The sequence below is a fragment of the Syngnathus acus genome, chromosome 14 (assembly GCF_901709675.1).
Source record: "Syngnathus acus chromosome 14, fSynAcu1.2, whole genome shotgun sequence".
Classification (NCBI taxonomy): Eukaryota; Metazoa; Chordata; class Actinopteri; order Syngnathiformes; family Syngnathidae; genus Syngnathus; species Syngnathus acus.
Window position 1 is genome coordinate 2,283,515 of NC_051099.1, and position 27,486 is coordinate 2,311,000.

The window sequence follows — 27,486 nt, forward strand, 5'->3', positions numbered from 1 at the left end:
ATTTTTTCCCTGCCATGTTCGCGATATGCTATGTCCCTCAAACCTTGCCGTAGCTGTGTTTTCCCCCCATAGACATCTCATAGACATAAATATCCCTTGTCGCAATATAGTACGTTAATTGTGTCGCCATATTGGGTGTGGTATTATTATGATTATTATTATTATTATGATTATTATTATCGATTGGTGAAGCCCCAATAGTTTGTTGCTTGGAGACCAAATCAAAGCATGTATTTTTCTATTGTTATGTGCTCGTCTTGCTCACAAGAAGTTCATTCAAGGATGGAACAAAATTGAATGACTGAAAAACCACATATAGTAGATTAATTACTGTATTGTTGTCTGGTCTACACCAATCGAAACATTGTTTGAAAGGGATCACAACGGCACAAACAGTGAAATGGACTTATTGCCATACATAAAATGCTCAGCAGATGGTCTGTGTGAGCTCCATATACTGTTGCAAGGCCCCCAACAAAATTTTTTTTTTTGTTATCCATTTCTCAAGTGGTGGAGTAAAAATAGATCCTCATTTTTATCTCTACATTTAGATAAAACTAAACAATTATCTGTGAAATACTCGAATGGCTATTTTGGATCAAACTTGCGTAAAAGGTCAACCTATTGTTGACATTGTGAATCCATGCAGCACTTCTCTGCCTCGAGGTTGTAGTCAATAAAGGTTGATGTCAATAAAGATTAAATCGTATTGTTGAAAGATTTTCATTTCAGCCCATTTGGGCCATTGATTCTCTGGTGACTAGACACTGACATACTGGATGCGTTTTAGCTGGCTAACTTTAGGTTTGTCAAAAAGTGACAAATATCAAATTGCCATATTTATTTCATTCAATGTGGTTGCCATTGAACTCAATGAAACTATAGAATATTCAGAAGTGCAGCCAACATTTACAATTTTCATTACAACCCGTTGTCATTTTAGTCCCATTAATAGTTACAAGAATTACAAAACAACTTTCAAAGTCCTCAAGACGAAGGTTATGATGCTCGACAACAAATAAAGTTTTATCAGCCGCTGAATTGAATTTCGGTCGATGCTGACTTGCCATCTGGAGAGAATTTGCCAACTTTTTTTGTGAAAACCTGCTCAAGCAGTTTTGTGAAACTAACTTGTGTAAATTGTTTTGTAAATCATTTCTATTTCATCTTCCACCTTGTTTTGTTCTAATGTATGTCACAATCTGTGTTTTCATTGGCTTTGGTTAGCTTTACTTTTGTTTCATGTCTATTTTTGATGTGTCTGTCTGTCAACTCATTAGGTTTTTGGTTCCACCTGATCTCGTCAGCCATGTTCCATGGATCTCCCATTCAGCTCCCTCAAGCCACTTGCATCTTCTCCAGGTGAGCCTCGCTGTAATTTTGTATTTTGTTCTTTGCTTCTTTCAGTCTGTATAGCTTTTGTCATTTTTCCTATTGTGGTGAGTGCTTTAAATCCTTTGTTACTGTGAAGTTTGATTTGTTGAGTCACTGTGAGTTTAGTGTTTTTTTTCCAAGACAAGCAGAGAGTGGCAGCATAATACAATCTATATGTGAACCATGATTGTACAGGAATTAATTCCAAGCAGATACTGAATATGTCCTATATTGACGTGCCCGCAGGGGCTTGATCACAGTTGTGAATACCAACTTTGTGTTACGCAATTCTAAAGCAAGTAGATGTGGTTGGCATGATGATCGAAATCATCAATTACAATTGGCTGTCCGTATTGATGTTGCAGTTCAATACTAGACTGCTGCCTCATGGTTGTTTCGGATGGTCAAAATGTTTATTTGAATCTTCTTCTTGAAAGAAAATAGACATACAAAATAAGAGACACATGCATTTCCTTTTGCATTTTATTATTTAAAGACAGTTCCAATGTGTTCACTAGAAGTGAACATGTCACCATCCAGCCATCACGTTTTGCACAGCACACTGGTAGGATCCTATAAGGGTTATTGGACTCATTTTGCTGCTTAAAAACACATTTAAATGTATACGTTTGTCAGTCACATACAATGCAGTAGAGCAGCCACTGAGCACAGAGCAGGTCGGCATGTTGCGCAACTGTTCAGCCTGGATGGGAATTTGTCATTGTGCCAACCAACTCTAGTGAGCAAAGAACCATTTGGACACACTTTCTTGCCCTCTACCTAAGAACAATAACACAAAACTGAAAATGTTTTTCCAAATTTTGGATGCATAGAAAATTGACATGTGAAATATGCAAGTGATACCATCAGTTTCATTTTTGCATATTTGTGCTACATGATTAAATAGGTAGATGTGTTTTTTTAATTTATTTATTTATTTCAAATGTCTGCATCACTCTTGTTGTGGAACAGAGGTGGCAAATCTGGGATGATTGTTCTCTTCTCTTCCTCTGCTCCAATGATGTTTTGAATTGACCTTTTTTTCTTGGTGTGTGTGGCCTGCACGGCTTTAATGGGAGTGCAAGTCAGTGTGAGCTTTGCCTTCCCTCCCGTATGATAAATACATGCCGAACAAACTGCTACATCAGCACATCTGCAGTAAAAGACGTATCATAAAACGACCTTGAAGAAATGTCCAAAAAAAAGTCCCTCTTCTTCCTTCCTTCCTAATATCTTTTCACAGAAGACAAGTAGTCACACTGAAACGATGACACAACTTTGAGGCATCAATTGCTACGCTTTTCAAACCTGCACTTCTTTTTGTGATAAATGTGACATACAAAGACGTCGTAGTGATATAGCAGCATTGTATTTAGTCACAGTGCATGTGAAATAATTAGCTTGTCTAAATAGAACGACTACAGTATGAAAGGAGGGGAGATCACAGGTACATACTTATCCTAGGTCATATAAATGTCAGTAGTGGCGTGGGAGCAAAGCATTAATATCACACCCAAATATGACTTGGGTTTTATTTTTGCCCTTCAATTTCACCCTCATGTTGAAAAACCAGGCTGGAAATAGCACATTGATTCAAGATAGGCAAAATACAAGTATAACAGGAAGTTCCACCAATACATGGCTTTACAATGTTCTCAAAAGAGGTTATCAAAAACACGCCGACACCTCGTACGTTTTTCGGCTTTACAAATGCAAAACACTTTTGCTCAAACCAGACTGCGCGGCCCGAAGAGATGATCTCTTGTGTAAGATCATAAAGCGTGAAATTAAACAACTTCCTTCCAGAGCCATTTGCATAAAAAGTCTATAAAAGTCATGGAGTGATGACCACGGAGCTTTTTCCAAGCTTGGGAAGACTCAATTGTTTGTTTGGTAATGTCTCGACAAATAAAATGAAGACTAAACGTAAGAAAAGGTATGACGTGTAAAAACAAATACCTGACGTGATTAGAAAACATAATAGTAGAAAAATATATGTAACCTATATAAAACTGACATTATTAATCCAAAATAATTACAAATAAATTCAATATTCTCCAGTCATTGAACGAACAATGAGGACCACATTGTACAAGGCGAAAGAAACTGAAGGCAGTTTTGTTTTTGGGGAGAACTTTTGAATGTCCGATAAAAAATAATCCAGTTTGCTGAAATGATTTTATTTTGTCCCTCATAAACTCTCACAAGCAATTTGCATAATAACCAGCTAAAAGTGAAGCACAATATTTTGTACCAAATGTCTTACCTGGCCATTTTGGATTAGTGATTATTTTAATGAGGTTTAGTGACAAAATGCTTGTGAGTGCATTCTCGAGTGACTATTAACCCACATTAACCCGAAGATTTGTCGATTGAACTAGAATCAATAAGACAACAGCACAATGTGTGCGTCCCTGTTATATTATATAAAAAAGTAAAATAAAATAAAATACTATACACATCATGCTTAATGATTTTAACATCATTATTTGAATTTGGAAGAACGGCAACAATTGATTCCAGCAACAAAAAAAAATCAAATGTGGACAGCATGGGTTTGAAAATGTGCAAACTAATAATCATGCCTCAGAATACATCAATTGTGCACCAAATACTGAAGTCTTTCAATAAAAGAACTTTATAAATACTACATGGCTCTAAACAGGAAGTTGCTACAAACTCCTGCCGCTCAAAGCTGAACAGTAAACACTAAATACTTCACAGCCCAACGTTTTCCAAAGGAGACTAAATTTGCCATCTTTCTGTGAATGTTGACAATGAAGACACTTTATAATTCAGTGGCGTTGTTTTTTTGTTTTGTTTTTCCTATCTGGCATAAGATCAAGAAGATAAAATATGCTTTAGGGCCTTCACAGTAGAAGAAGCGTTCACAGTGAATCTTGGTATCTTCTCGAATCAAAAGCAAAGCCTTCATAATACAGTGATGGCAAGGGCCACAGTGGGGACGATAAGATAAGGCAGGAGAAGGAAAAAAAAAAGAAAATGGCATCACTGGAAAACTGATCATTCTGGCTCTTTCGCTAACAAAGCATATTTGGTTGCTGGAGTGTCAAGACATGTAAGCTCCCTTGTCAATACATTGTAAACATTAGAAATGGCTGTTTTACTCCCCATTTGCGGAACAACAGATTGGAGTTCAAATGATCAAGTCCTCACTGATCACACCATCCAAGAGTTGTATCCGATATTCATTTCAACTAAAGCTTCACAATTTATTTCATAATAATCTTTTCTAATGTGATACTATGCTAAGATGATACTGAGGTGTTTTTTTTTTATTTTTATTTTTTAAATACTAGCCAAAATGTCCTAACAAGGCTCACTAACAAAGGCTAATTTAACAAGTTTTATCAGTGCATCATCAACCGTCCCAAGTTTCAGGTCAAAAATCTTTCAATACAGTATTCCATTTATATTGGCACATTATCTATAAACAGCGTACTGGATGATGATCAAGTTAAATAGCTACTTACATGAGGTCATTTCTATCAGTTTGTCTCATGTTTCACAGTATAAAAGTGCACGAATTGCCAAACACACCCCAATTTTTCTTAACCTGCCCCTCAAAGCCAAATTCCATGTGTCACACTTGGGTCTCGACACCATCAAGTTTAGGCATCAGGATGCGAGGAGTCACCCCGGAGTTGAGGTCCCTCTCAAACTCCAAAAGCTGCCCCATGAAGTTTAGATTTGGCGACACCACAGGACGACGGCTGCGTACGTATTTGTAGGCGTCCGTCATTGTCATGAGGGTGTGTTTCATTAGGTAGGCGATGACGATGGTTGCCGAACGGGATACACCTGCCTGGCAGTGCACCAGCACACCTTGCCCACTCTGATATGCTTCCTCTGTGGATGGAGACAAAACAAGTGATATCACTTTTGGATACTACCAATCAGAAGTATGCATTGATCAAGTCAATCTATCAAATGTTGAAGAAATCACGAATGGCGTTTAGCACTATTTACAAACATCAAAGTCAAATGAGTATGAAGAACTCACCAATGAATTCAAAAACCTCCTCAAAGTATTGTCGAAGGTTTTGTTTACTGTTGTCTGTGGCCGGCAGCCTTTTGTAGTGCAGTCCTGATTTGAGGTGGTAGAGGGGAAGGTGCGTCGTCACATTGACCACATAGCCGATGTTGAGGTGCAAGAGCAGATCCAGGTCTTGAGCATCCCTTTCGTTTCCAAGAAACAAGAAGGGCAGGATGGCACTAATCGCAGCGTTCTCCGCATCGGGAGTCATTGCGGACTCGTCAGACAGGGAGGCAGGCAGCGACGAGGAGAGTGGCAGCGAAAGGTGCACTGGAAGAGGACAAGTTGACATCTTGAGAGAATTCGATTCTAAAATAGAGCCTTGAGTTATAGCAAGTACAAAAAAAAGCATATTTTCAACTGGGATTTTAGCTGGAATTTGACCCACAAGCAATATTTTCTATGTATGAAGACAGAATATGACTAAGAATCTTACTTCTGCTTTTCTCCTCATTTTGCTCTCTGTTGAGTGAGTTGAGAGCCAAGTGAAGGGACTGGGCGGATGGTAGAGAATGTCCCCCGTCTCTCTGCCAGGGTTTGGGTTTGATGAGTGTGCTGGGAGCGGACGGTGGAGGCGAAAAGGAAACGGGCGATGGCGGAGAAGGGGAACGCGGTGAAGGTGAGCAAGGATACGGTGTGTCTCGATTGTGCTCAAGAGTGCCCGCCATTCCCACGTCGTCCGCTTTGTTAAGAAGCCTCCTGATGGAGCTCCCGTGTTCGTCGTATCCCTGTCCCGACCTGCAAGCCATAAAATCCAGGGCGGCCATCTTGTCCTGCTGTAGTCGCCGCCGGCCAGCGTGGTCCGTAAGATGAGAGTGAGCGTACTCCTGGAGGTTTTCGCAGTCCAGGCGGACGAGGCCAGCTCTTTCATTTTGGATCTGCCTGGGAGTTGTCTTTCCAACTCCTATTCCAATTCCGGCACAGTGATTCCCTTGGGCTGTCGAATGGGTCATCTTTCTCGCCAGTTCTTCAGGCCAGATCGTTCGTACGCTGTAGTCATCATCGTTGGCTTGGAACATATTCGCCGCATGAGGTGCTCCGATGCTTCTCCCTGGAGGTTTACCTCTGCGAGGGTTGAACGTTACCACGATGGGGTCGCTGCTACAATAGCTGCAGGTGGAGCTACCTGTGTGGGAGGTTTTGGGATTGCAACCCGTGACACAGCTTTGTATTGCCCGAAGAGGGGCAGAAGAGGATATCGGGGTACAAGGCAGGCACCCCCCAACCATTTTCTTGCGAAGAATAGCGGGGCTCTCAAAGTTCCCGGCCTCACTGGAGCAAGAGGCACAGCGGAGAGGTTTGAACAGGCTTGATCGGTGTTCAGACACAGTGCTGTTGGTTGAGGATGTGTTTGAGGTGGAGGCGGTGGAGAGACATCCTCCCAAATTCCTCAGACCCATTTCTTTGCCTCCTTTTTTTACCACGCCGACATTATGAACGCCAGAAAAGGAGGTGGACGAGCTACCGCCACCTCCTTGGCAACTGGAGCCATGTCCTTTAGCCCCTCTGCATCGTACCAACCGCCAGCAACCGCATCCGAAGGGGTGGGTGCAGTCAATGGTGCAGCTGTGGTCGGGACTAGGGAAGCCGCCTGTGTGGGACGTGCCCGGGGACAAGGGTAGACCAAGGAGAATATGAGGACGGTGATCTCTGTGGCGGGATGGGTGAGACTGGAAGGGTTGATGGGGAGAGGACGAGGGATGGCTGGAGTTTAGGACGGCCGCATGGGGAACAGGGACGGAATTGTGTTGGTAGGGAAGACTATGATGCACGGTACCCAGCTTGGAACTCTTGGGATCCAGCAAGGGGAATTCTGAGTCAGGTCTTTTGAGAAAAAGTGGCTTTTCTTTCTCTTTCACATCCCTGAGGTTGTACTGCTGCGACTGCGCAGGGACAAACTGCAGGACGGCGGATGACGACACTTGACTGTGTCGACTTTGCAGTGATTTGTGTTCACCTCCACCTGACCGTTCAGCGCCGCCAGTTCTTCTCTCAATCGGATCTGAATGTGAAGGGACGCATTTTGCCCGTGTACCCTTGCCGCTTGCGCTATGGCCAAGGGAGTTGCTGATTCCTGCTCTCCCGCCTTTGTCCAGAGTCAATCTGATATCAATGCTATGCGTGTGGGACGGCAGTCGCGGGCTGAGAGTTACGGTTCCATTGCTGTGGCAGTGGCTCGGGACGTTTCTGCAACCCGGCGGCGGCGCAAGAGAATGATCGCCCGGGGTTTTCTGTCCACGGGCAGGTCTGCGTTTGCATTCCAAAGTCAGAGGTTTACAGGTGGGCGAGTAGAAGTGAGGGCGGGGAGCACGGGTGATTTGCGCGTTGGAAGAGGTGGAGATCTGAGACGAGTGATGTGGGATGGCTTGAGGGGAAGCCTCACACAAGGTTATGTTTTTCGGCCGCTGGATGACCACTATGCGCTCGTCGAGAGGAAGAGGAGGCATCTGGGTTCATAGGAAGCTGTCCAGTAAAGAAGAGAGATTCGCCAGATGATTCATCTCAACAACTGTCCTTAGATCAAAACAAGTGGGCCAGACTTTAAATCCCATTTGTTTGGGTCCAAATTTAGGATAGTTGCCTTTGGTCTTTAATATTTAAACAGTATCCAATGCTGTTCCATTGTTGCCACAGCTAGTTAATCATTTATGAAATGTAAAGTCAAACCCAAAAGGAACACAGACAACACCGGAAAGATTTCTCGTATGTTTTCCACATTTGGATGAGTCACCTCCGATATCGGAAGCAAGTGAAAACATACCAAAAACATCAACAATGTCACATCTCAGATTGAACAAGAACTTGTCCCATATAATTCTTTCCTCATTGGCTGCACAAATGGGACATGAAAATTACACTTACTGGTGCATGCTTGACCTTAATGGATAACACTGGGGCAAAGTACTGCTCCCATTGCCAAATCCATTTCAATGTGCACGTCTTGTTTTCTAGCAGGGCCACTTGCCAGAAACTCCTCCATCCATCTAAATGTTTGGCATGCTAGCAACAGCGGTTGCCATTATAATGAAAGAATAAATCAGCAAAGGGCAAGTGTATGTTAAACAGGACGCCAATCGGCTTCTTAAAAGCTTATTTACAAACATTGTGATGAACTTGCAAGTACCTTCGACCCTCGGAGGACTCATTAAGTCTTAGCGAGACATATTTGCTGATGTAAGGGATAACGCCAAGGCCGATGGTGATAAATGGGAAATAAAAAAGACTGCTGCTTTGTATATGTGCCTGCTTAGTCAACTTTAAGATGGATGCCGCTAACATTTGATAAAATGCTGCAAACCGGTTGGTTCAATCAGAGATGTACATTTGTCAGGTCAACAATTCGACTTTTTCTCAGCACGACACAGCACAAGGCCGAAATAGATCACAGCTCATTAAAAGGCAACTTTGTAATTATTTGAGCCATTTAATCGCCACAATCATCATCATTAACATTTAATGACTTGTTGGTACAGCAGACCACAATAGAAAAGCCACCCTGATGAACACACACACTGATGAATGGGGATCATCTATGATGATTCCACGACTCATTAATCTGTTGATTAAATACTTGAACCACATTGAAAGTGGAACCCGTTGCCAGTTGGATGCACTACAACTACTACTCGAAATGCAAAGATTAAAGAGGGTGTCATCGTCTTATCAGGCCTGTTATAAATCTCGTCTCGTCTCATTGACGCAGGTGGCTGAAACTTTTGGAATGATTTTTTAAAGCTGCTCATAAATCTCAAGAAAGCTTCTTTGGGTGGACAACTAACAACGCTTTCCCAAATTTATTATCAATTGCACCATTGTTTCGATTTTATTATTCTAACAGCATGTGTGTGCATGGGGGTCATTTTCAATTGAATTTATTTCCCCCTTGGGCAATATTCATAGTGAATCTCTCATAGGGTGGAAGACCTGGGAAATTGTGGATAATGGAGAATAAACAGACAGATAGTATCACATAGGAGGGGGGTCGGGTGGAAATAAACAAATCCCAACAAATATTCTGGGGATGCCCTCCATCCCCGCATAAAACAGATACCGACCCAACGAAAGGGCAACGTTGGTATGCTCATGCTTACGTCCACGGACAGAGCTTGGCGATGGTGTCCTCATCGTTTTTTTTTTTTCCTTTTCACAGCTTAGCCTGTGGTAGAGGGGGGTGGGGGTAACATTGACCCAGATTTGTCATGGTGGAAGCCACTATCTCTCTGATCACACACTGTCACTGAAGGCTAGTGGCCTTTTCACTCCCGCATAGCAGCATATTCAGCAGACAGTCATCGTCACCGAGACAAGGAACATACCAAAAAAGGAAATCCAAGCATTGTCATTCTTCTGACCCCAGTAGCTGTGTTTACACGGAGACATTTATTCGGATTAAAAGCCCGATCGGAATTAAAAATGCTTCGTGTAACTCGACGTAACAGAGCCAACGGGGAAAAATAGGCAAAATAAAGAGAAATGGACGGAGCGGTGTGACGTTGGGCTGAAACGGTTCATCAAGTAATTCAAATCATGTCACAGTTCAGATGAATTGTTGTGTCAAGTGTGCCTTCAAAGATGCTGCAGTGTGTTTGGGGTAGAAGCTGTTGAGGGAGCTTTTTGGGAGCCCATGCTTATCTGGCTGTAAAACATTTAAGACAGTCTTTCAACCTGCAGGCCAAATACTTTGCAAGTACCGTACTGAATTCAGCCAGCATGAAATAAAGAGGACACACTCTGTGACTGCAAATAGCAAAGACTGACGAGGGCAGAAAAATCCACAAAATAGAATATTCACTTTTTTTTATAGGCTGTTGTATTTTATCACAATGATTGACCAGCTAGTAGATTGTTTTAGTCATTGGATCAGAGGTGTCCGATCCAAGTCCAGAAAGTAAAAAGCATGCCACAGATTTGCTTTGCCTCCAATTAACCTGCTCCCCGGAAGTTAGCAAAATGCTACATGTGAGACTGCAGCAGGTTTCTTAGTTGAAGGGGCGAAAGCGTCTCAGAGGAAAATCGGTAAAAATGTCATAAAAGTCTCTGCGCTGTTTGGCTACCGACCAAAGTGTTTTGGGATCAGTCATTGCATCCGAAATGTCTTCAAGTCTTTGCTTCCAAGCATGCCAGAAGCACTCACGCTGTACATTTTTTACAGTAATTTAATTTGAAAGCGGAAAGAGAGTGTAGAATCAGCACTGCTCAACATCTAGTGAGCAGGGTGCAATGGATGCACGTAATCTACATCAAGTAGAAAGTACAGCCTTGATTATGCAAATGTTGATGTGTTGAGAATCTCAAAGAGCATATCAGAAATGCACCATGTAAGTTGCGCAGCCAAATGGGAAGCGGTGTATCTGCAGCCTCAGAGGTGTGGCTTGCGCATTATGAGTCACTTTTGATTATGGCCACAATTAATTGGTCATTTTTTTATTTGACAGTGTACATCAATGAACATATCTGTAGATGCACCAGAATTAGCCAAGGGGCGAATTTTGCCATTGATTTACAATCCAAAAGCCGCAATAACACAAGGATCGTTGGTATTTTCTCATAATAGAGTAGATTATTATTATTGTAATTTCTACTTAAGTCTGTGCGGTTGCAATAATATTAGCTGTACTGTAGCTAAATGATTAACAGGCCCCGTTTCTAAATGTGTCTTTGATAATCAGCTTTGTTTCACTGCCTCATCGGCACTCATGCTGCAAAACAGGCGACTGAGAGGAAGTCAGAATAATTACATCACTTAATCGCCACACTCGGCAGACAATGTGATGGATGTGACAAAACAAAATGACCAACTCTTGTTCTCGCCTCAACTGCACAAACAAGGAACCAAATATTGAATGAACATTTATTATTATTATTATTATTATTATTATTATGGAAGCACTTTGTGTTTGGGGGTTACCCTGTCTGCCCTCTGGTTCTGAATTTGAAATTCTGCATGTAGCATGTTCTCCAAGCACTTGCATGAGTTTTCTCCAAGTACTTCCTCCATAGTAGTTGAATTGTTTTATACTTAAATAATTGGATCAAGCTCAACTGTGACCTCAGGTGCTTGAAAATCACTTGGATCTTTGACACGTTTGAAGCAGAACATTATTATTAGCTACCGCTTCTTTAGATGCACTACATTGAAAAAAATGTATTACAAAATTTGACATTACATATGAGACAGTAAGTGGAACAAAAGAATCAAATAAAGAAAATATAATATTTAATTTATAGACAAACTACCGCTGATGAGTACATATAATCCAAACCAGAAAGGCTCCCATGAAGAGTTCTCATTTGTCTAATCTGTCGGCACGTTGAGAAGAAGCAAAAAGAGTGGCCTGATATAGACGACTAAGAATAGCAACAGAAGAAAAGCTCCTTAGAAAAGAAATGTCGGAATTTGAGTCTTCTGTCAGATAAAAAAAAAAAAAAAAACGGTATGCTTTCAAGAATAATCTCCTCGAGGGATGGGCTTGTGAAACTCAGTTGTCATGGCCAAGAGTTATTTAAATAGCTTGACAGTTTCAGTCACTTTTGCCAAAATCGGTTATGCTTTCCACAAAGTTAAATCAATCTAAAGTTGAAATGGGGATGTTGTGTAAATTGTCAAGAAAAACAGAATACAATGATTTCAATGCTAGCACAAGAAAAATACACAATGCTCACAGTCAGGCAGGAGATGGGATTCGAACCCGGAACCCCGTGGTAACCACTTATGTGGATGCTGGATAAATCATCTGGCAGTAATGTAATTAAAAGCACTACGCTTCCATCTCCAGAATGACAACAAACCTAAAGAATTCAAAAGTCAATCGACGAGATCAGCTCCTTTTTACACATCCGCTAGGTGTCGCACTATCTGATTTTCCAATATTAATCGCGCGCTCGTAGTATTCTAACCTTTCACTATGTTGACAGAATAAAAATGATGTGTGTCTCTAAAACCTTCAGACCTGCAATGTACAATTAACCCAAACAATAAATATGAGCGAAAAACGTGAAAATTATCCGGTCAATAAAATACATCATTTCAAAATGAGGCACGCATGCAACGTTGAATAAAAATACATGTGCAATACACAAAGCATGTTATAGATATGCAATGAATAACACCCCCCCCAGATGTCACATCGCTCACTTGGCGCACGCAGCGTGCAAGGCCGACCGAACCGGATTCGACAAAACGCAACAACTTACATCAAGCGAGGTAGTCCTGGAGTCAAGTCGTCATTGACATGCAGCGTCACCACCACTCGTCTTCATGCCTGTGCTGGTACCGATGGATCTGGTCTGATCCAGATGTGTGTGGCACCGAGGATGCCCGAGCGCTCGCGTGCTCATGGAGGGGATCAAAAATAGGATACTTAGAAAAAAAGAAATGAATAAGAATCGATTTAGTCTGCATGAGCAGGGGAGGGGGGGTGGGGGTCGGCATGTGGAGCGCTTGCTTGACCAAGTGAGTGTGTGTCAAAGTGAGCTGCGGCGCGTGCGCGCGTGTGACCGCGTGTGTGTGTGTGTGTGTGTGTGTGCAGGGAGGTGGGCTCTATTGTCTCTGCTGCTGTGCATGACATCATCTCAGACCAATGGGGGAGCGCAGAAGATCAAGAAGAGCCACGGGCGCGCATGTTGAGATTCGTTAGTACTTGAAATGTCCATCCACCCTAATGGATGTCAAACTCATTTTTGTGGTCATAGTTTCCTTTGGAGGACTGTCAACGCCTTAGATTATATACAGTATAGCTGAAGAAGAACTAGTTTTGAAATCAGAGACTAGTCAAATTGCTAGCAATTTTTCTTTTTTTTTTTAAAAGTGAAGACAATTTATATTGACACATGAAGTCAACGCACAATTTGTCTTTGTGGGCCACATAAAATGAAGTGACAGGCCGTATCTGGCCCCCGTGCCATAGGTTTGACAGCATTGAGTGTAAACTAACAAAAAATACTAAAAGAAAATTATTTGGAGGGGAGCACATTCTTATGATTTTTTTCTCTCTTTTTTTCCCAAGTTTCTAGGACCCACAGAAAAATTCTGAACACACGCTTTCATATTGACTTTGTAAATGAAAACAATAAGGCGTCTTACATTATAAATCACCAACATTTATTTCCATTTTTATACATTAAACATGCGTATCAATATATTGAAATTTCACACTTCTACTGAAATTATTCTGTAAATATGGCTTTACAAATTAAATAAATAACACTCAGGTTTGTACAGTTCATCATTTGATATGGCACGTCATCTCAAACACCAAACCAGTTCAGTGATTGTGCTTATACTCGATGCAAAAGTGGACTTTTGCTTTTTTTTTTTATTTATTTCTTTTTTTTTTTAAACTGTGCTTTTCTAAAAGTGATTCTAGCGAATGGTCACAGTGTCAGTATGATAGATAAGAAATATAACAAATGTCACTGAACGTTTGTGGGACTATGATAAGATGCCTTTCACCAATTGGTTCACACATACGCACAAATGTAAACACGCTCAAATTGTTAACACAATTTAAAGCAGGCACTCTGCCCTTGGGGACCTATGTGATTAATTGTATTTATTTGTTTAAATCAAATGTATTTCAACTGACTATACTAAACATGACACTAGTGACTCGTATTGAAAATAAATACTACTGAGATTCACACCACAGGAGCACATCAACACATCATTGTTCAAACAATACGTACTCTACTTTAAAATAGATTTCCAAGAAACTCTGACGCGTGCAGGAAACATAGTCTTTCACAAAATCCGCACCCACAATGTCCATCTATTACAATGAAAATTGAATGTAAAGCTCAAGTAATAAATACCAATGCACACACAATTACTTTTCCCTCTGTGATGCTTTTAAATGAATTGGATCTAAAGTCATATACCATAAAAATGTAAGAACTCTTTCTAAGGTCACAGGATTACAGGAAGCAATAATGCAAGGTCGGCTCAGCAAAATAAGGATTACAGTACTGGATTTACAGAGAGAGAAAAAAAATACTTAGGTGGCAGAGGGAACATTTGTAAACATTTGTGAAAAGAAAAAAAAAACGAGAGAAAACACATTGGGCTGTTTTAGAAGCCAGGCACGTGGCAGTAGGCCTCCAACGAGGACAGCAGGATGTAAATGAACCACATGGAGAGGAAGAGGAAGAAGGTGAGGAGCTTGGCTGTCCGTGGGCCCCCGAGCTCTCCGCCCGATATGCCGGGACGGCGGCGGTAGAGCAGCACCGCCACGCACAGCAGCGCCATGATGGTGAAGAGGGTGACAGAAAAGGCCAGGGAACCCGGCTGAACCTTGAAACTTTTGCCTTTGGACTTCCAGTAAACAGAGGCGATGGTCCACGCCACCCCGATGCCCAGGAACACGTTGACGGCGTTGCTGCCGGTCACGTTCCCGATGGATGCGTCAGCGTATTGGTCCTGGATGGCCGCCACTTTACTGGCAAATGTGTCTGGAACACAAAATAGGATGTGAGAGGATTCCAAAAAAATACGACTCAAGAACTTTGGACTTCTACAAAGCTGAACCTTGAAGAGAACGTTTTAATTGCTTGCTCGTTCATCAAGTGTGAATAATGCACAGTCAAGATTTTTTTTTTTGGAGCTCCCTGTCATCAAATGTGTTGTTAAGCTAGGCTAAACGACTTCAAATATTGTTCTAAAATAATGGACTATTATATAATCTGGAGGGCACTCTACCCGAAAGGCTGATGGCGCTTCTCTCCATCGCTAAGTTTCATAAACCTCGCCCACACGTGTAAAAAAAAAAAAAAAAGCACATTGTGACAGAAGATCTGTGCGTAAATCCTGAGCACTCAGCACTTGCTCTAACTGTGAAAAAAAAAAGATAAAACATAATGGCCAGTTCTTAAGAAGAGGCCTCTTGCTGTTTATTGACAGTATGAGTCAAGCTAATCCTCTTAGCAACAGTTATTTAGAAACAGTGAAGCAACACATGTAGACAGACACACTGCTCCCTTGAACACATTCTCTATCCTCTGTAAAAAATAAAAATAAAAAATAAAAATAACTGCTTCTTTCATAACGGCTTACTGAGTCAGTTGTTCCCTGGTGTGTGTTTGCATTACAATGCCCCCTGGTGGGCACACCGGAAGGAACAGATGAGTCCATTTATTTCACTGAGGAAATATGCTGAGTCTTTTGAATTATGTGTGGTCATGTAATAAATTAAACTCACAAGTCAAGGTACTTCTGTACTTTTTGTGTAAAGCAAGCTCCTAAACTCATTTGAACCAAGTCCCTTGTTTTTTGTTTTTTTTTATATACAGTGAATAATGGATGGAGTCAGCGAATAGGTGAGTTTGCAAATGTTTAACATCACACAATGTTGCAGTCTCGCTGAGTGCATAAAGATGTTCTTTGATTCTCTCCATCAGGAAACATTTATGGGAGGGGAAAGTAGTCGCCTTATTTCCGCCCACCCAAAGCAACTTGAGAGACATCCAAACAAATCAAAGTTTGATACACAATGACTCAGCACAGAGGCAAGTTATTATATACAGACAAGTGTGTTAAGACAGAGAGCGAGGCAAAGGTGAAAAAGTTCTCCGCCAAACAGCTGCTGCACTCAAGACCGACCATCAGACATAACAACATCAGACACTCACCTGGGACAGACGTGCCCAGGGCCACAAACACCACGGCGGTGACTGAGTCCTTCAGCCCCACCGTGCACCCGAAATGAGAGGCCAGGTCCCCGGTCACGGCTGTCAGGACGCCAATTAAGGAGATGGACACAAAGAAGCAGGCCCAGCCGTTCCAGTACTCGGTGGGTGGCACGAAAGCAAAAAGCACTTTCCAGAAAACGGTCAGAAAATGCATGATGTAATCAAAGCAGGAGGGCAAACGCTCTTCGCCGCTTTCTTCCTCGTCGTCATCACCTAGGGAAAAGGTGGAAAAGAATGGATGAAGGGCTAAAACACATCGACCTGAAATATTATATCATCGTTTTTGCCGATGGGAAAGCATTTAGTCATCTCATTAGTTTGCGCAGGTGGAGCATTAAATAAAGCAATGATTGTGTGAGAGGGCCTCGAATAAAAGTAGAAAATGTTCTTTCTATTTATAAACTCTGCACGCAATCGTAAGTGAACTCAGGGAGAAAAAAAGTGAAGAGCAGGTTAAGAAGAAAATGAAACATCAAGCACGCAAGTCTTTTTTTTTTTAGCGCTTATGTTATGCGCACGACTGCCGATGCTAAAAGGTCATGAAATCCAAAGAACGCTGCCCGAAAGGATGAGATTAAAAAAAAAAAAAAAGTTCACCACAGTGCAAACATTGCTATAAATATTTGATGGCCATTAATTGTAGAGAGTTGGCGGGTTCCGTTTTTAATGATGGGCCTCGTGCATTTTTAATCAAGTGTCTGTCTGGATTAGGACAAAATTGCGAGAGATGAGTTGCAGGAAGGTAAAAAGTTTAAAAATAGCATTTATATAGCACTCACTTTGGGTCAGAGTGGGGGTGAAAAAAATTGTTCTCAAATTGATTCCTAGCAAACATTTAGGATGCCGGGGACGCCGCACAAAATGGCTGCTTAGCAGCAGCAAGTGGCGAACAAAATCAAGCTCACGGCGATATGGACTTTCCGCAGGAGCACAGTGACGTGATGAGACGCTTGAAGACTCACCTGCGCTGACAGTGACAGCGCTAACAAACTGTTCCCTCCAGCTGCTGCTCCCCACCACCAAAGCCAGGTTAGTCTTTTTAATCAGCTTGTCCACCGTGCTCTGCAAAAAACACAGAGATCACGGCTCGATTGAATTAAGCCGTTCCCCGAGATCCGCAGTGAGTCAACGTAATTGATTCAAAGGTCTTTTTTTTTTTTCGTCACCAATGCAGAAATAAAATAAAAATGGAACCTGAAAATGAAGACTGAAAGGCACTATGAGGAATTACCTTAAATTCATAGGACTCCTCAATGACCACTTCCATGCTTGTATGTTCCCCCAGACAAGGGCAGCCCATCTTCGCCACGTCTTCAGGCCCTACCGGCGTCTTGTTATCATTATTATCTCCTGTAAATGTGAATAAGTGTCAGTCTGGTTACCTAGCTCGCCCTGCACTAGTGCTAATGAGGCAGATAATGACTCACAGGTCCCATTTTAGACCTTGACCGTGTCTAATGTGCGAGTTAAATCGTAAAGACATCATACCTACGTGGTGAACATTTCAAACGAAAAGCACCTTCCCACACATTTCGATAAGGTGTGATACAAAAAGGGAGAATTCGTCAGCGTGTTGAACGTGTCACTTGTTCTCACCGTGTCTCTGTCCCACTTCCAGTAAAATGGGCTCCTCCAAAATAATCACGAAAGTCTTGTTCTTCTCATACTCCTCGTCGTCGATAATCTTCACGTTCAGCATCTTCCTGAAAGGTCAAAAAGCCACGGAGATGACATCCATCAATGAATGAGTTCAATTATTTCAGAAATTGAAAGCATCTGGACAAGACAAATGCATTTGTTGGCTGGCTGCCCAAAAAACAGGAGGCTTCGAAGGCCAGCTTTAACTTTAAAATCCAAATACAAGCATTTGTAGTCAGAAGCGGCCCACACAATGAATCACGAAGAGCTGTTCCACAGTATGCGAAGATAGCAGCTCGCCAGTTGAACGAAATGCCGCTAAAAATCTTTGATGGAAAAAAAACCCATTTATAAAAATAATAAAGCTGGGCGACAGCATCAAGACTATTTCTCTTATCAATCGAGAATCCTGCATAAAACAACAGTATCCTATTTATTTTTAAGCATTTGTGAACTAAAACTGAATCTCATGTAATAATTCAATAACCTTTCAATTTAATTCAGCAAATTGTTTTAAAAATAATAACCGACGTCCAGGAGTTTTTTTGTGTGTGCTTTTTTTTTGTGTAGCTAAAATTCAAATTTTTCCTCCTCACAAAGGTCAAATATTCTTTTCAATGATTACTAAATCCAAATTTCATGAAAATACATTTATAATAATAATTGTGAGGATAAGCGGTTAAGAAAATGAATGGATAATAATATGCTCATTTTTCACCGTAAATCCACAAGGGGGCAGACTTTTCATCACCATACATTGGAGCCAATGATTTCAGATACTTTTCGGGTAAAAAAAAAAAAAAATGGAAAAATGCCTTTCAGGGCACATTAAAACAAGCCCTTCAGACATCTCCTGCTAGGCTACAGGACTATTTGAAGTTTCATTCGTGAAGCCGCACTGTCAAACTGTGACCGAGATTCCATCTTTTTCTCAAGTCGCTCGCTTCCTTCTCCTGCAGTGACTTTCTCGATCTCTTTGCACCTCCCTAATGATATGTGGGTGGTTGTCTATTTCTGTCTACGCGTACATATCCAAACGCCCAGGATGCAGCAACACGCAAGAAGAAAAGCAGATTTATTTTCAACGACAATGCGAGAGGGAAGGAGAACCCGCAGGCAACAAGGAGAAAGAACTCAGGTGCATTATGTTGAGGACCATGCTGAAGAAGACAGTTGAGTGACGTGAATCCACTCGTTTATGTAAGAAGATCAACAGGAAGAAACTGTTGGTTGTCATTTCTATATCAAAGAATGTCACACCCACACACAAAAAAAAAGTTGAATGAATGAATTTCCCTGGTGGTTGTAATTCGACCAAACTTAATGTTGCGTATGCAAATGAGAAGGGACAAGTGATGCTGGAACGATTTCTTGAATACTAAAATTGGTTGTTAAATTCAAGTTGCGTTCAGGGTGTCACTGAGAGCTGACATGAGCTTTAGGAATGATTTTTTTTTCTTCTTTTTTTTTGCAGTCTGCGGGTCACAGCGAACTCTCATTACAGAGGTTCTTGTCAGATCCCGTCAAGACCGGAAGGACATAATACTTAGAACTGGATCTGTTGACAATTGGCTCAAACCCATTTATAAGGACTTTTGCAAGTTGGACACTTTGAAAAGTCAGGCAGGAAAACAGGTCGAGATTTTCCCCAAAAAATTAGGAAGCACTCAAACGCTTGCTGGCTCAACTGGCTTGGAACATTGCACGGGCTAAAAAGCCATACAATGAAGGGAAGTTCGTTCCAAAAACCAATGGTATCAGACATCCAACAAAAAGAATTGCTTCGAGTGGCAACAATGGAATAAAAGCCATATTTGAAGAGGATTGTTCAAGGCAAGGCATGGCACAAGTCAAGCAACATGCATAGTAAGTGAAAAATTATGATGTTTTTGTTTGTGGACTTTGTTGAACTGAGTTTGTGTGTGTGAGACTTGTTGAAAATGACTGGCCTGTGGTCTTAGTACTGTGTACTCAATTGAATTACCTGGTAAAAATATTGAGAGAAAAAAAAAAATTGGTCCAGTTTAGGTTTTCAATTCTTTCTCGATAAACCTTACAAAAAAGGAGGTGCGAATTTAAAAAAATAAAAGAATGAATAACTGCACTCCACCTCTTGAGGTGAAGACAACGGGATCAAGAGAGCGCGTCGGTGCTGAAAATGAACACTAAAGCGGCGGCGGCACCAAGAAATAGGTTTCTCATATCCACGGGCAATATTAGGATCTTGACACATTTGGGATTTAGCCGGCAAATCAATCATTCAGAGTATAAATAAAGCCAGACGCAAGGCACTGAGCTTCTTCCTGATATATTGTCCTCTCACAACATCAAATCTAAAAACCCGGAATTGTTCAAGATTAACATCCCTGTTTTTCTTTCTACCTTGAGGAAAACAGCTTTTAAATTTTACAACCAGATGCTTCTTGTTATATTCATTAGCTTGGTAACTCTTCCGGGAGCTCGTGAACTTTTTCTTTTTTTATTGTTCATCTTAACTAAACAAGTCCTTGAACGACCGTATGTGCTTTTTTTTTTTCTTGAATGTGTTTTTTGAAAGTGCTTGAAATATATCAGCATGCTGCTTTTATCCACGTGTCACAAAGTTGGCAATGTTATTGATCGGAACCAACATTAAGCCAGAGGAGTTAAGAACACCAGCTATTGATTTACCTTTCCACACTCTTCCACTCGCAGAGCTTTTTATTTGAGCTTATGTAACCGGCCCTGTTATCCACTTTCGCCTCAACTGGTGTGTTGCGGCACACGTAGCGAGGCGCTAACAAAAAACGGATGCACAAAGAGAAAGCTTCAAATCCTCCACAAACAAAGCATGTTCAGATGATTTGCTTTGGCTCAGAGGCTCGTCTTGAACGACGCCGCAGAATTGTTCATTTCAAATGGAGTTAAAATGCTTTTTGGGACAAAAAAGATTCTTGGCAAATGTGACACATATGTGGACAGATTCATTTGGATGGGTGAGAGTGTGTCGTCGCGCTTGAAGGATGAACATTATGAGCAACCAGTGCAGGAGAAGAAAAAAAAAAAAGGAGGACACACAGTACTGCTCACTCCTTGGCCATCTTATTAGGTACATCTGATTGTTGATTTTGTACGGCAGTCAAACGGAGCTTAATATGTGAGAAATTGGTCTTTTTCATCCTCTCGGAGGCTGAGAGAAATCATTAGAGGTTGATTTTTTTGGGTTTTTTTTTCGTTGTCTTCTAAGCAAGACGTGTTGTGGTAATAATCTAATGAACACTAAGCATCGGCCGGTCCTCCAACGCAAATACAAAATGTTCCTTTGTTGTGCACTATTGGCTCATTAAGCCCAGCTCCTGCAGTACGTGAAGATCATTAGGGAGCCCGGTGAATCTCGTTCAACTTACTGTAATTGCTCCGGAAAATCTTTTTCAGTAAGCCCTTGGAGTAACATTTAGGATGATGCAGCTTTTATGAAATTTTCAACAACATTGAAAATTCCAAAATGCACCAGCAATGTTGGAGAAGGAGAAAAATGGGGAGATGTGAGTTCTTTGTGTATTCACCTGCCGAGTCTTTTTTTTTTTCCCTCTCCTCACTGCCTCCCTCGGTGCGCTCAGCCGACCCACACAATACTCCCACTCACTAACCCTGCAATCCGGCTTGCACAGACACATTTATTTGACACGTTTTAGTCAGTGTTTCTCCCGCTGTGGAAATGCTACTCTTAATCATTTCATAGCAGAAAGCAAACATTTGGCATCTGCTTCCATCAGCCCCGTAAATTTGCTGATTAAAATGATCTGGTAAGCGCACTTTAATGGCTGCTTTCCTTTTCTGTGTTCATCCTGCCGTTTTTTTCTTTCCCCCTCATTGGTGATTTCAGCTTCGAAGTCACTCGTGTGATCACTTGCCGATGACATCATTGATAGAATACAAATATGCTATGCTATCAGCTATATTCGCTGACAAGTTCATAAATCAATCATGGTGACTAAGAGTCATAAAATAGATTTGATCACTCACATGGTCTCATCGTTCTGAAACTCCAGCTTGCCGGATACTTCTTCGTAGTCCTCGCCAGCCTTGGCCGTGCCCTCCTCGGTGTGGTAAGGCACGGCCACTTTGCCCCTGGCGCCGGAGGTCCGGTGAACTTTGACCTGCATGTTTCCCACGCTCTCGCTGACCCTCGTGGACTTGCTCTCCAAGGTAAAGATGCCGGCGTGATCGTCGTCGTAGATGGTCACCGTCGCCGTGTCGGCGTTACCCAGCGCGGCTTTTGGCGGGATGTGTGAGGAAATGCCCGCCATGCTGTTGCTGGTGGAGATGGAACGGGGATCCAAGATGGAGACCTCGGCTCGGTGCACGATGCGGGGGTTGCTGAGGCGCACGTAGAAGTGTTCGTCTTCTTCAAAAATGTCATCGTCGATCACGCCCACGGTGAACTCTTTGGTGGTCTCGCCGGGCTTGAAGACCAAAGTGCCCTCGGCGAACTCGTAGTCTGATCCGGCGTTGGCGGTGCCATCTTCTGTGCGGTAGTCAACCTATTGAGGAGAAAATAAAAGCATGGATTGACCTTCAAGTGGCTGAAATGATTCATTATTTCTTCTCACCTTCACCGTGCAGCCGGCTTCTCCTCCGTGCCGGCCGACCGAGAGCTTTAAGGAGCCGCAGTTCTCAAAGCACTGGTAATGGGAGGGGTCAAACTGCAGGTAGATAGTATTGGGGTCTTCTTCTTGTCCACTGGCCTCATGACAGCTCACCACCTTCCTGGCTTGGTCGGCAGCGTGCTTTTTCAGAATGTTCCCGGCTCCGATCATCATCCGCGTGGCTTGGATACGGTAGAAGGCTCGGCTCTTCTGTTGTTGGACCAAGACTTGGTAGTTGGCCATTTCGATCAGCTGCTCCATATCCTTCTCTGGATGCCTCTGCTTGAGGTCCTTCAGAGTGCGAGCCATATCTCTTCTCGCTTCCTCTTCTTGGTCCTGCTCGGGATTCGTCCCTCCACCTTCCTCCACCCCCTCCAGCATCCCATCCAGAGCCTCTTTGGGGTTTCCGTGGGAGTTGACCCCTTGACCGTCCATCTCCAAGTCGGTTTTGGTAAACATGGCTTCCCCTTCCGTTTCGATGATAATACCTCGAGTCTTGTCGGCGCGGTAGCGTTTGTTGACGTACTTGTAGAAGAGCAGACGGCGATCGGCGATCCAAGCTTGCAGCACGCAGAGTGGGAAGAAGAGAAAAGTGAGGACCGCCTCCCAAACCTCCACCTCGCCGGGGGAGAAAACCGACAGGATGAGGTACATCCAGATGTAGGCAAAAATGCTCCAGGCGCCAGTGACGAAAAAAACCCTCAGGTGCTTGATTTTGCGGGTCTCGTTTTCCGGCACCACGTAAACGCAGATGGCCATTATGATGAACATGTTGAACGCGGCGCTGCCCACGATGGTGCTCGGTCCCAGTGAGCCCGATTCAAAATTATGCCCCACCACCTCGATGACGGACAAAAGGATCTCCGGGGCCGACGACCCTAAAGCCATCAAGGTCAAGTTGGACACGGTCTCGTTCCAAATGCGTACGGTCGTGGTGGTGGTCTCGCCGTTGGGCTTCTTGATGGTGATTTCTTTTTCCTGAGAGGTGATGACCTCAATGGATGACATGAAGCGATCGGCGATGATGGACATGCCCAGGAACATGTAGATGAGAGCCGCAAAGTAAACAATGGCTCGAGCCACTTTATCACCCACCACGGGGTTCTGAGGATTCCACATGGGCAGCACCACCCCATCAGAGCAGTTATCTTCACTGGAGCAGTTGCCCCGTGGGCTTCCGGGATCTTCATGACTGGAGCTGCCTCGAGATACGTGGGTGACTCCCGGGAGCAGCAGGAGTAGGACCGAGATGTAGACACAAGATGGAGTCCGCTTTTGCAGAAACATGGCCGCCGTTTACTCTTCTCAATTTAATTCATGTGGATGTTGATCGGAAATCTCTGCAAGAAGAAAAGGGGCAAAGGTACATTTGGATGGAAGATTGTAATTGGAGCAACGGCACTTGTGCTCTTCTGTATGCAAACGATGTGGGATCCGATAGCTCGGAAAAGCAGAAATATTGGCAAGTATTAATCGTTGAGTCATTGGTGTTAGCCTGCCCCGCTCCCACACAATGGCATCATTTTGCGCGAAAAAGCGCCCGGTGGAAACGTTCACCTTTGCACCCGCATTACGAAGAGGAAAAGTGACTCAGTCGCGTCGAGTTGGATGGGATGCTAAAAATAAACCTCGGGTATACAATAAGAAAGAATAGACTGCCGATGTGATTGTGAACATGCCTTGGCTGTTTTCCCATAAAGACGCAGTCAAATATAATCGGAGCTATTTTTTTTACGACTATATTTCTGTCTCCACTCGTTCCATGACGATTTGGGAACGATTTATGTGCCATTTAATGCATTTTTTAAGACCTTAGTAACCTAATTTTATGGCTTTGCTGTGCCACCATTTTAAAACTATAAATACACCGCTGAATGGGAACATTTCAGCCTGGGGGGGGGGAATTGGCTCCGAACAAACATAATTGTACTAGATTATGTGTTTGGGAAAAAAGTCTTTGACGGGCGTCTTTACGAAAGCCATTTAAAGAACATCTGAGGGAAAAGTTCTTCACGGTGTATTTCTTAGCAGCCATTTGAACAGCTCGGGTGAATAATTCAGAGCGGAGAGCCCGTGGAAGTCGGAGGCTCCACATCAGCGTCAATATGAACACTGAGTGAAAACCGCACACGGGGGAAGGTGTAATCTGATGCGCCTGATCAAAATTTTAAGAGCGTTTCAAAAATAGGTTGGCTGCTTACATCAGAGATGCACGTGACAACGTTTAACGCTCTCATTGACGTGCAGCAAAGGAAACGCTTGCAAATCTTCACTCTGACCTACCAGCTCACGGTCACCGTGAAGGTGAAGCCGAGACAGACGTTTTTCTTAGGGTTTTTTCCGAGACACCTCCGATAGATGAGAAACAGATTGCGCAGGAGCTGCAACATGACTGCCATCGCACTGTTGCTCAGATGGTGTAACACATCAGCACCACGGACAGCGACTCTTGAAAAAACGCCTGAGGATGTCTTCCAGCGTGTCATCTCGACTCTTGGAAAATCCCGTACAGCCGATTTAATGCTTCAAAGGCTTTAAGATTAATCATCCTGAAGACGAAACAAGAAGGGATGCTCCTTTTAGAAAGGAACTCAGCCCTGCCAATTTAAGTCTTGGACCTTTGTTGTTACACTAATCTGATCAAATTGAATGCAATTTCTTCCGCACAAATGTTGAGTGGGTGCTGTTTCTATGGAAATAGGAAGTTTACCAAGTGGTGGGATTACGGGAGGAGAAATGTTTCTCTTCTTTAGCACACCTTTGCCAACAACGGCGAGTACAATGACTTGATATTTCAGGTGTTGACTTGCTTGCATGAATGAGCACAATACTTTTTCCTCAACTCGAGATTCTGTCCAAAGAGTATTCATTCATTAATTAATTAATTTATTTATTTATTTACTTACTAAGGCCTACACACAGTACGTAATGGCTTCAATTTGAATGGTTTACATATGCTAAAAATCTATTCAATTATTATGAATGATTAAATACTTGATTACATAATTACTATCAATATTTTTAGGTGTCATTTGTTGTTTATTATCATAAACACCACTGTTTAAGGAATTTAATGTGAGCCAATTATCGTAAAAATCCAACGTGGCAATGCAGCAGTTACTCAATTGGGCAAACACTGGAAGTTGTCAAACATGAATTGTCTATGTTTAACATCTCGAAAAAACATTGTGACTCACCTTGCAAGTTGTTGAGTGCGCTTGGTGTTTGAAGGAGAAAGCGTCAGAAGTGGAAAGTACTTTGCATTTCTCTGTGCAGGAGAGGGGGAAAAAAGCATTTAGATCAAATGTTTTTTCAACACTATCAAAGCAGACAAGAAGGGCTTCCCCGTGAAGGCATTTTCCAAATCATGTTTAGAAAGAAATACCGAATGGACTGCACTCGAGAAAATTGAAGAGAAAAAAAAAAAAGGGTGAAATCTAACTAAGACAACATGGCAGTTGCAGGGAAAGAAAAGTCGATTATTCGCAGCAGGATGTGCGTGAGGGACTAATTGACGACTCCATTTGATTTGCACAGCACAGCAGCGCCACATGTGCTCAGAGAAATCGCCTGCTTATTGCTCTCCTTGCCTGCAGATGAGCAAACGAGGCAGCCGGAGTGGCGTCCACGCAGCAAGATTCCATCTTGCGAATGTGTTGGAATTCCTTCTATGTCCAACTTGACACCTCCGGGTTACTTCTTCTTGCGGCAAAACATTTCGTCAATGTTTCTTTTGAAGAATAGACACGTTCATTCACCCGCAGCTCGAATGTTGGTGCGTAAAATATGAGCGACTCTTTTCTCTTTAGCCTCCCGCGGAATGAGTCACAAATCCCCCTTAAGTGCCGTTTTAGGAAAGAGTGTTTTTAATCCGACAAATGTACAGAGTAGTTGAGAAAATCAAATAAAATAAAAAACGAGGGGAGAAGCCTTGCGCTTTTGAGCAAAGGGGGTAACGCAGTGCACACATGAGAAAAGGCGTGAATGGATGGATGGATGGATGGATGGATGGTGATGGAGCGCGAGAACAAGCCAGGGCAAAATGGATAACGAGCGAGCTGCTGGACGAGATGAGGAGTGTGCGGTGCCCGAAAAGCAAATAAATAAATAAATACAAGTGTTCGAGTCTTACTCTTGCGGTGGGCATGCAGCCTTGGCACCAGAGGCGAGGAGCGAGAAGGAGGAAAAGCAGGAACACTGCAGTGGAGACAAGGGAGGAGACGACACACGCTCGATTTGGACCTTCTCACTGCGCATCAGGAGTCCACGGCGAACGACTCTTTTACTCCGATTTGTTTGACATCATCACTCATCGCTCAGCGGCACCCGTCCGTCACCTGTTGTCGCCTAGGAGAGCCCCCCCTCCCCCCAAAAAAGACCACTTTATTAGGCACACCTGGGATAGTCTTGTAAGATTCCCTAGGAGAGGTTCAAAAGTCTGCCTTTAGAATAAATTTAAAAAAAGACAAATAATGCGAAGCGACACGATCACACTGTCACCGGCACGTACGCCGGAACCGGTTGTGGTTTGCGGCGGTGTAAAACTGCACTGCATCGATCTCATGAAATGATCATCTCATTATGGGAAATGAGGAAACATTAGAAACAATAGCTGCATGATGCAGTGCAGTTGTTTGTACATTGTGCGCCTGCTGCAGGTGGACTTTGGATGTTCTGAAGCTCATTAGTATGATGGCATCCCTCATTTTGTGCTTTGCTATGAGCTGTTCCCTTTAATAACTCTCAAAAAGGAGCCTTGTTGTTTTAAGTGCAATAGTATTATTTAATCATGAGCAAGCATGAGCTTGTCGTTCTTCCTGTTTGAGTTTAACTTTATTCAGGGGTCACTGGAGCGAATCACTTTTGAATAGCGACAAAATTGAATGCAGTTTTGTGTGGCAAGTGCGTTCGTTATTGATTCACTTGCCTGTTATTTAATGTAAATAAGTGTCTTTGGTTTTCTGGATCGCTTTGCCAACCAGTCCTGGGTGAAGTCTGCCTTTGTCCAAAGTCAGCTGAGATAGACTCCATGAGCTCCCCATGACCCTGAAGTTGAAAAATGACATCATCGTTCAGCTTAGCCAGAAGTTATAGACCCGAAGCTTT

General features: G+C 42.7%; 2 protein-coding genes and 1 long non-coding RNA gene across 5 annotated transcripts; 1 reads left to right on the forward strand and 2 right to left on the reverse strand.

Moving 5' to 3' along the window:
- Positions 1–1,156: 1,156 nt before the first annotated feature.
- LOC119133634 lies at positions 1,157–16,085 on the forward strand. The gene is made up of 4 exons (XR_005100171.1): positions 1,157–1,362; positions 15,716–15,742; positions 15,824–15,935; positions 16,006–16,085. It is a non-coding gene; the product is annotated as an uncharacterized LOC119133634 (long non-coding RNA).
- On the reverse strand, positions 3,752–12,867 carry si:dkey-175m17.7. Of its 3 annotated transcripts, none has more exons than XM_037269637.1 (5): positions 12,626–12,867; positions 9,523–9,587; positions 5,868–7,894; positions 5,399–5,701; positions 3,752–5,244 (listed from the first exon to the last, which is right to left on the reverse strand). In XM_037269637.1, the coding sequence occupies exons 3-5, from the start codon at positions 7,876–7,878 to the stop codon at positions 4,979–4,981; spliced, it is 2,580 nt and encodes an 859-aa protein (XP_037125532.1). In that variant the 5' UTR covers positions 7,879–7,894; positions 9,523–9,587; positions 12,626–12,867; the 3' UTR covers positions 3,752–4,978. The 3 variants fall into 3 exon arrangements, with proteins under 3 accessions (XP_037125532.1, XP_037125531.1, XP_037125530.1); XM_037269636.1 differs by having other exon boundaries at positions 9,487–9,587; XM_037269635.1 differs by lacking the exon at positions 9,523–9,587.
- Positions 13,511–26,733, reverse strand: slc8a4a (solute carrier family 8 member 4a). Its single transcript, XM_037269634.1, has 9 exons — positions 26,513–26,733; positions 25,578–25,648; positions 22,345–23,720; positions 21,758–22,275; positions 17,711–17,817; positions 17,346–17,464; positions 17,077–17,176; positions 16,055–16,327; positions 13,511–14,878 (listed from the first exon to the last, which is right to left on the reverse strand). The coding sequence occupies exons 3-9, from the start codon at positions 23,665–23,667 to the stop codon at positions 14,499–14,501; spliced, it is 2,820 nt and encodes a 939-aa protein (XP_037125529.1). The 5' UTR covers positions 23,668–23,720; positions 25,578–25,648; positions 26,513–26,733; the 3' UTR covers positions 13,511–14,498.
- Between the last annotated feature and the right edge of the window lie 753 nt (positions 26,734–27,486).

Excerpts from the sequence above, each read along its gene's own strand:
- si:dkey-175m17.7 (XM_037269635.1), bottom strand. The coding sequence starts at position 7,878 with ATGCCTCCTCTTCCTCTCGACGAGCGCATAGTGGTCATCCAGCGGCCG. Across the intron at positions 5,702-5,867 it reads AAATGAGGAGAAAAGCAGAA|TGCACCTTTCGCTGCCACTC; the intron begins GTAAGATTCTTA and ends GTCCTCTTCCAG. Across the intron at positions 5,245-5,398 it reads GGAGGTTTTTGAATTCATTG|AGGAAGCATATCAGAGTGGG; the intron begins GTGAGTTCTTCA and ends CTCCATCCACAG.
- slc8a4a (XM_037269634.1), bottom strand. The coding sequence starts at position 23,667 with ATGTTTCTGCAAAAGCGGACTCCATCTTGTGTCTACATCTCGGTCCTA. Across the intron at positions 17,177-17,345 it reads AGGAGTCCTATGAATTTAAG|AGCACGGTGGACAAGCTGAT; the intron begins GTAATTCCTCAT and ends TGTTTTTTGCAG. Across the intron at positions 14,879-16,054 it reads CCTGGGCACGTCTGTCCCAG|ACACATTTGCCAGTAAAGTG; the intron begins GTGAGTGTCTGA and ends TTTGTGTTCCAG.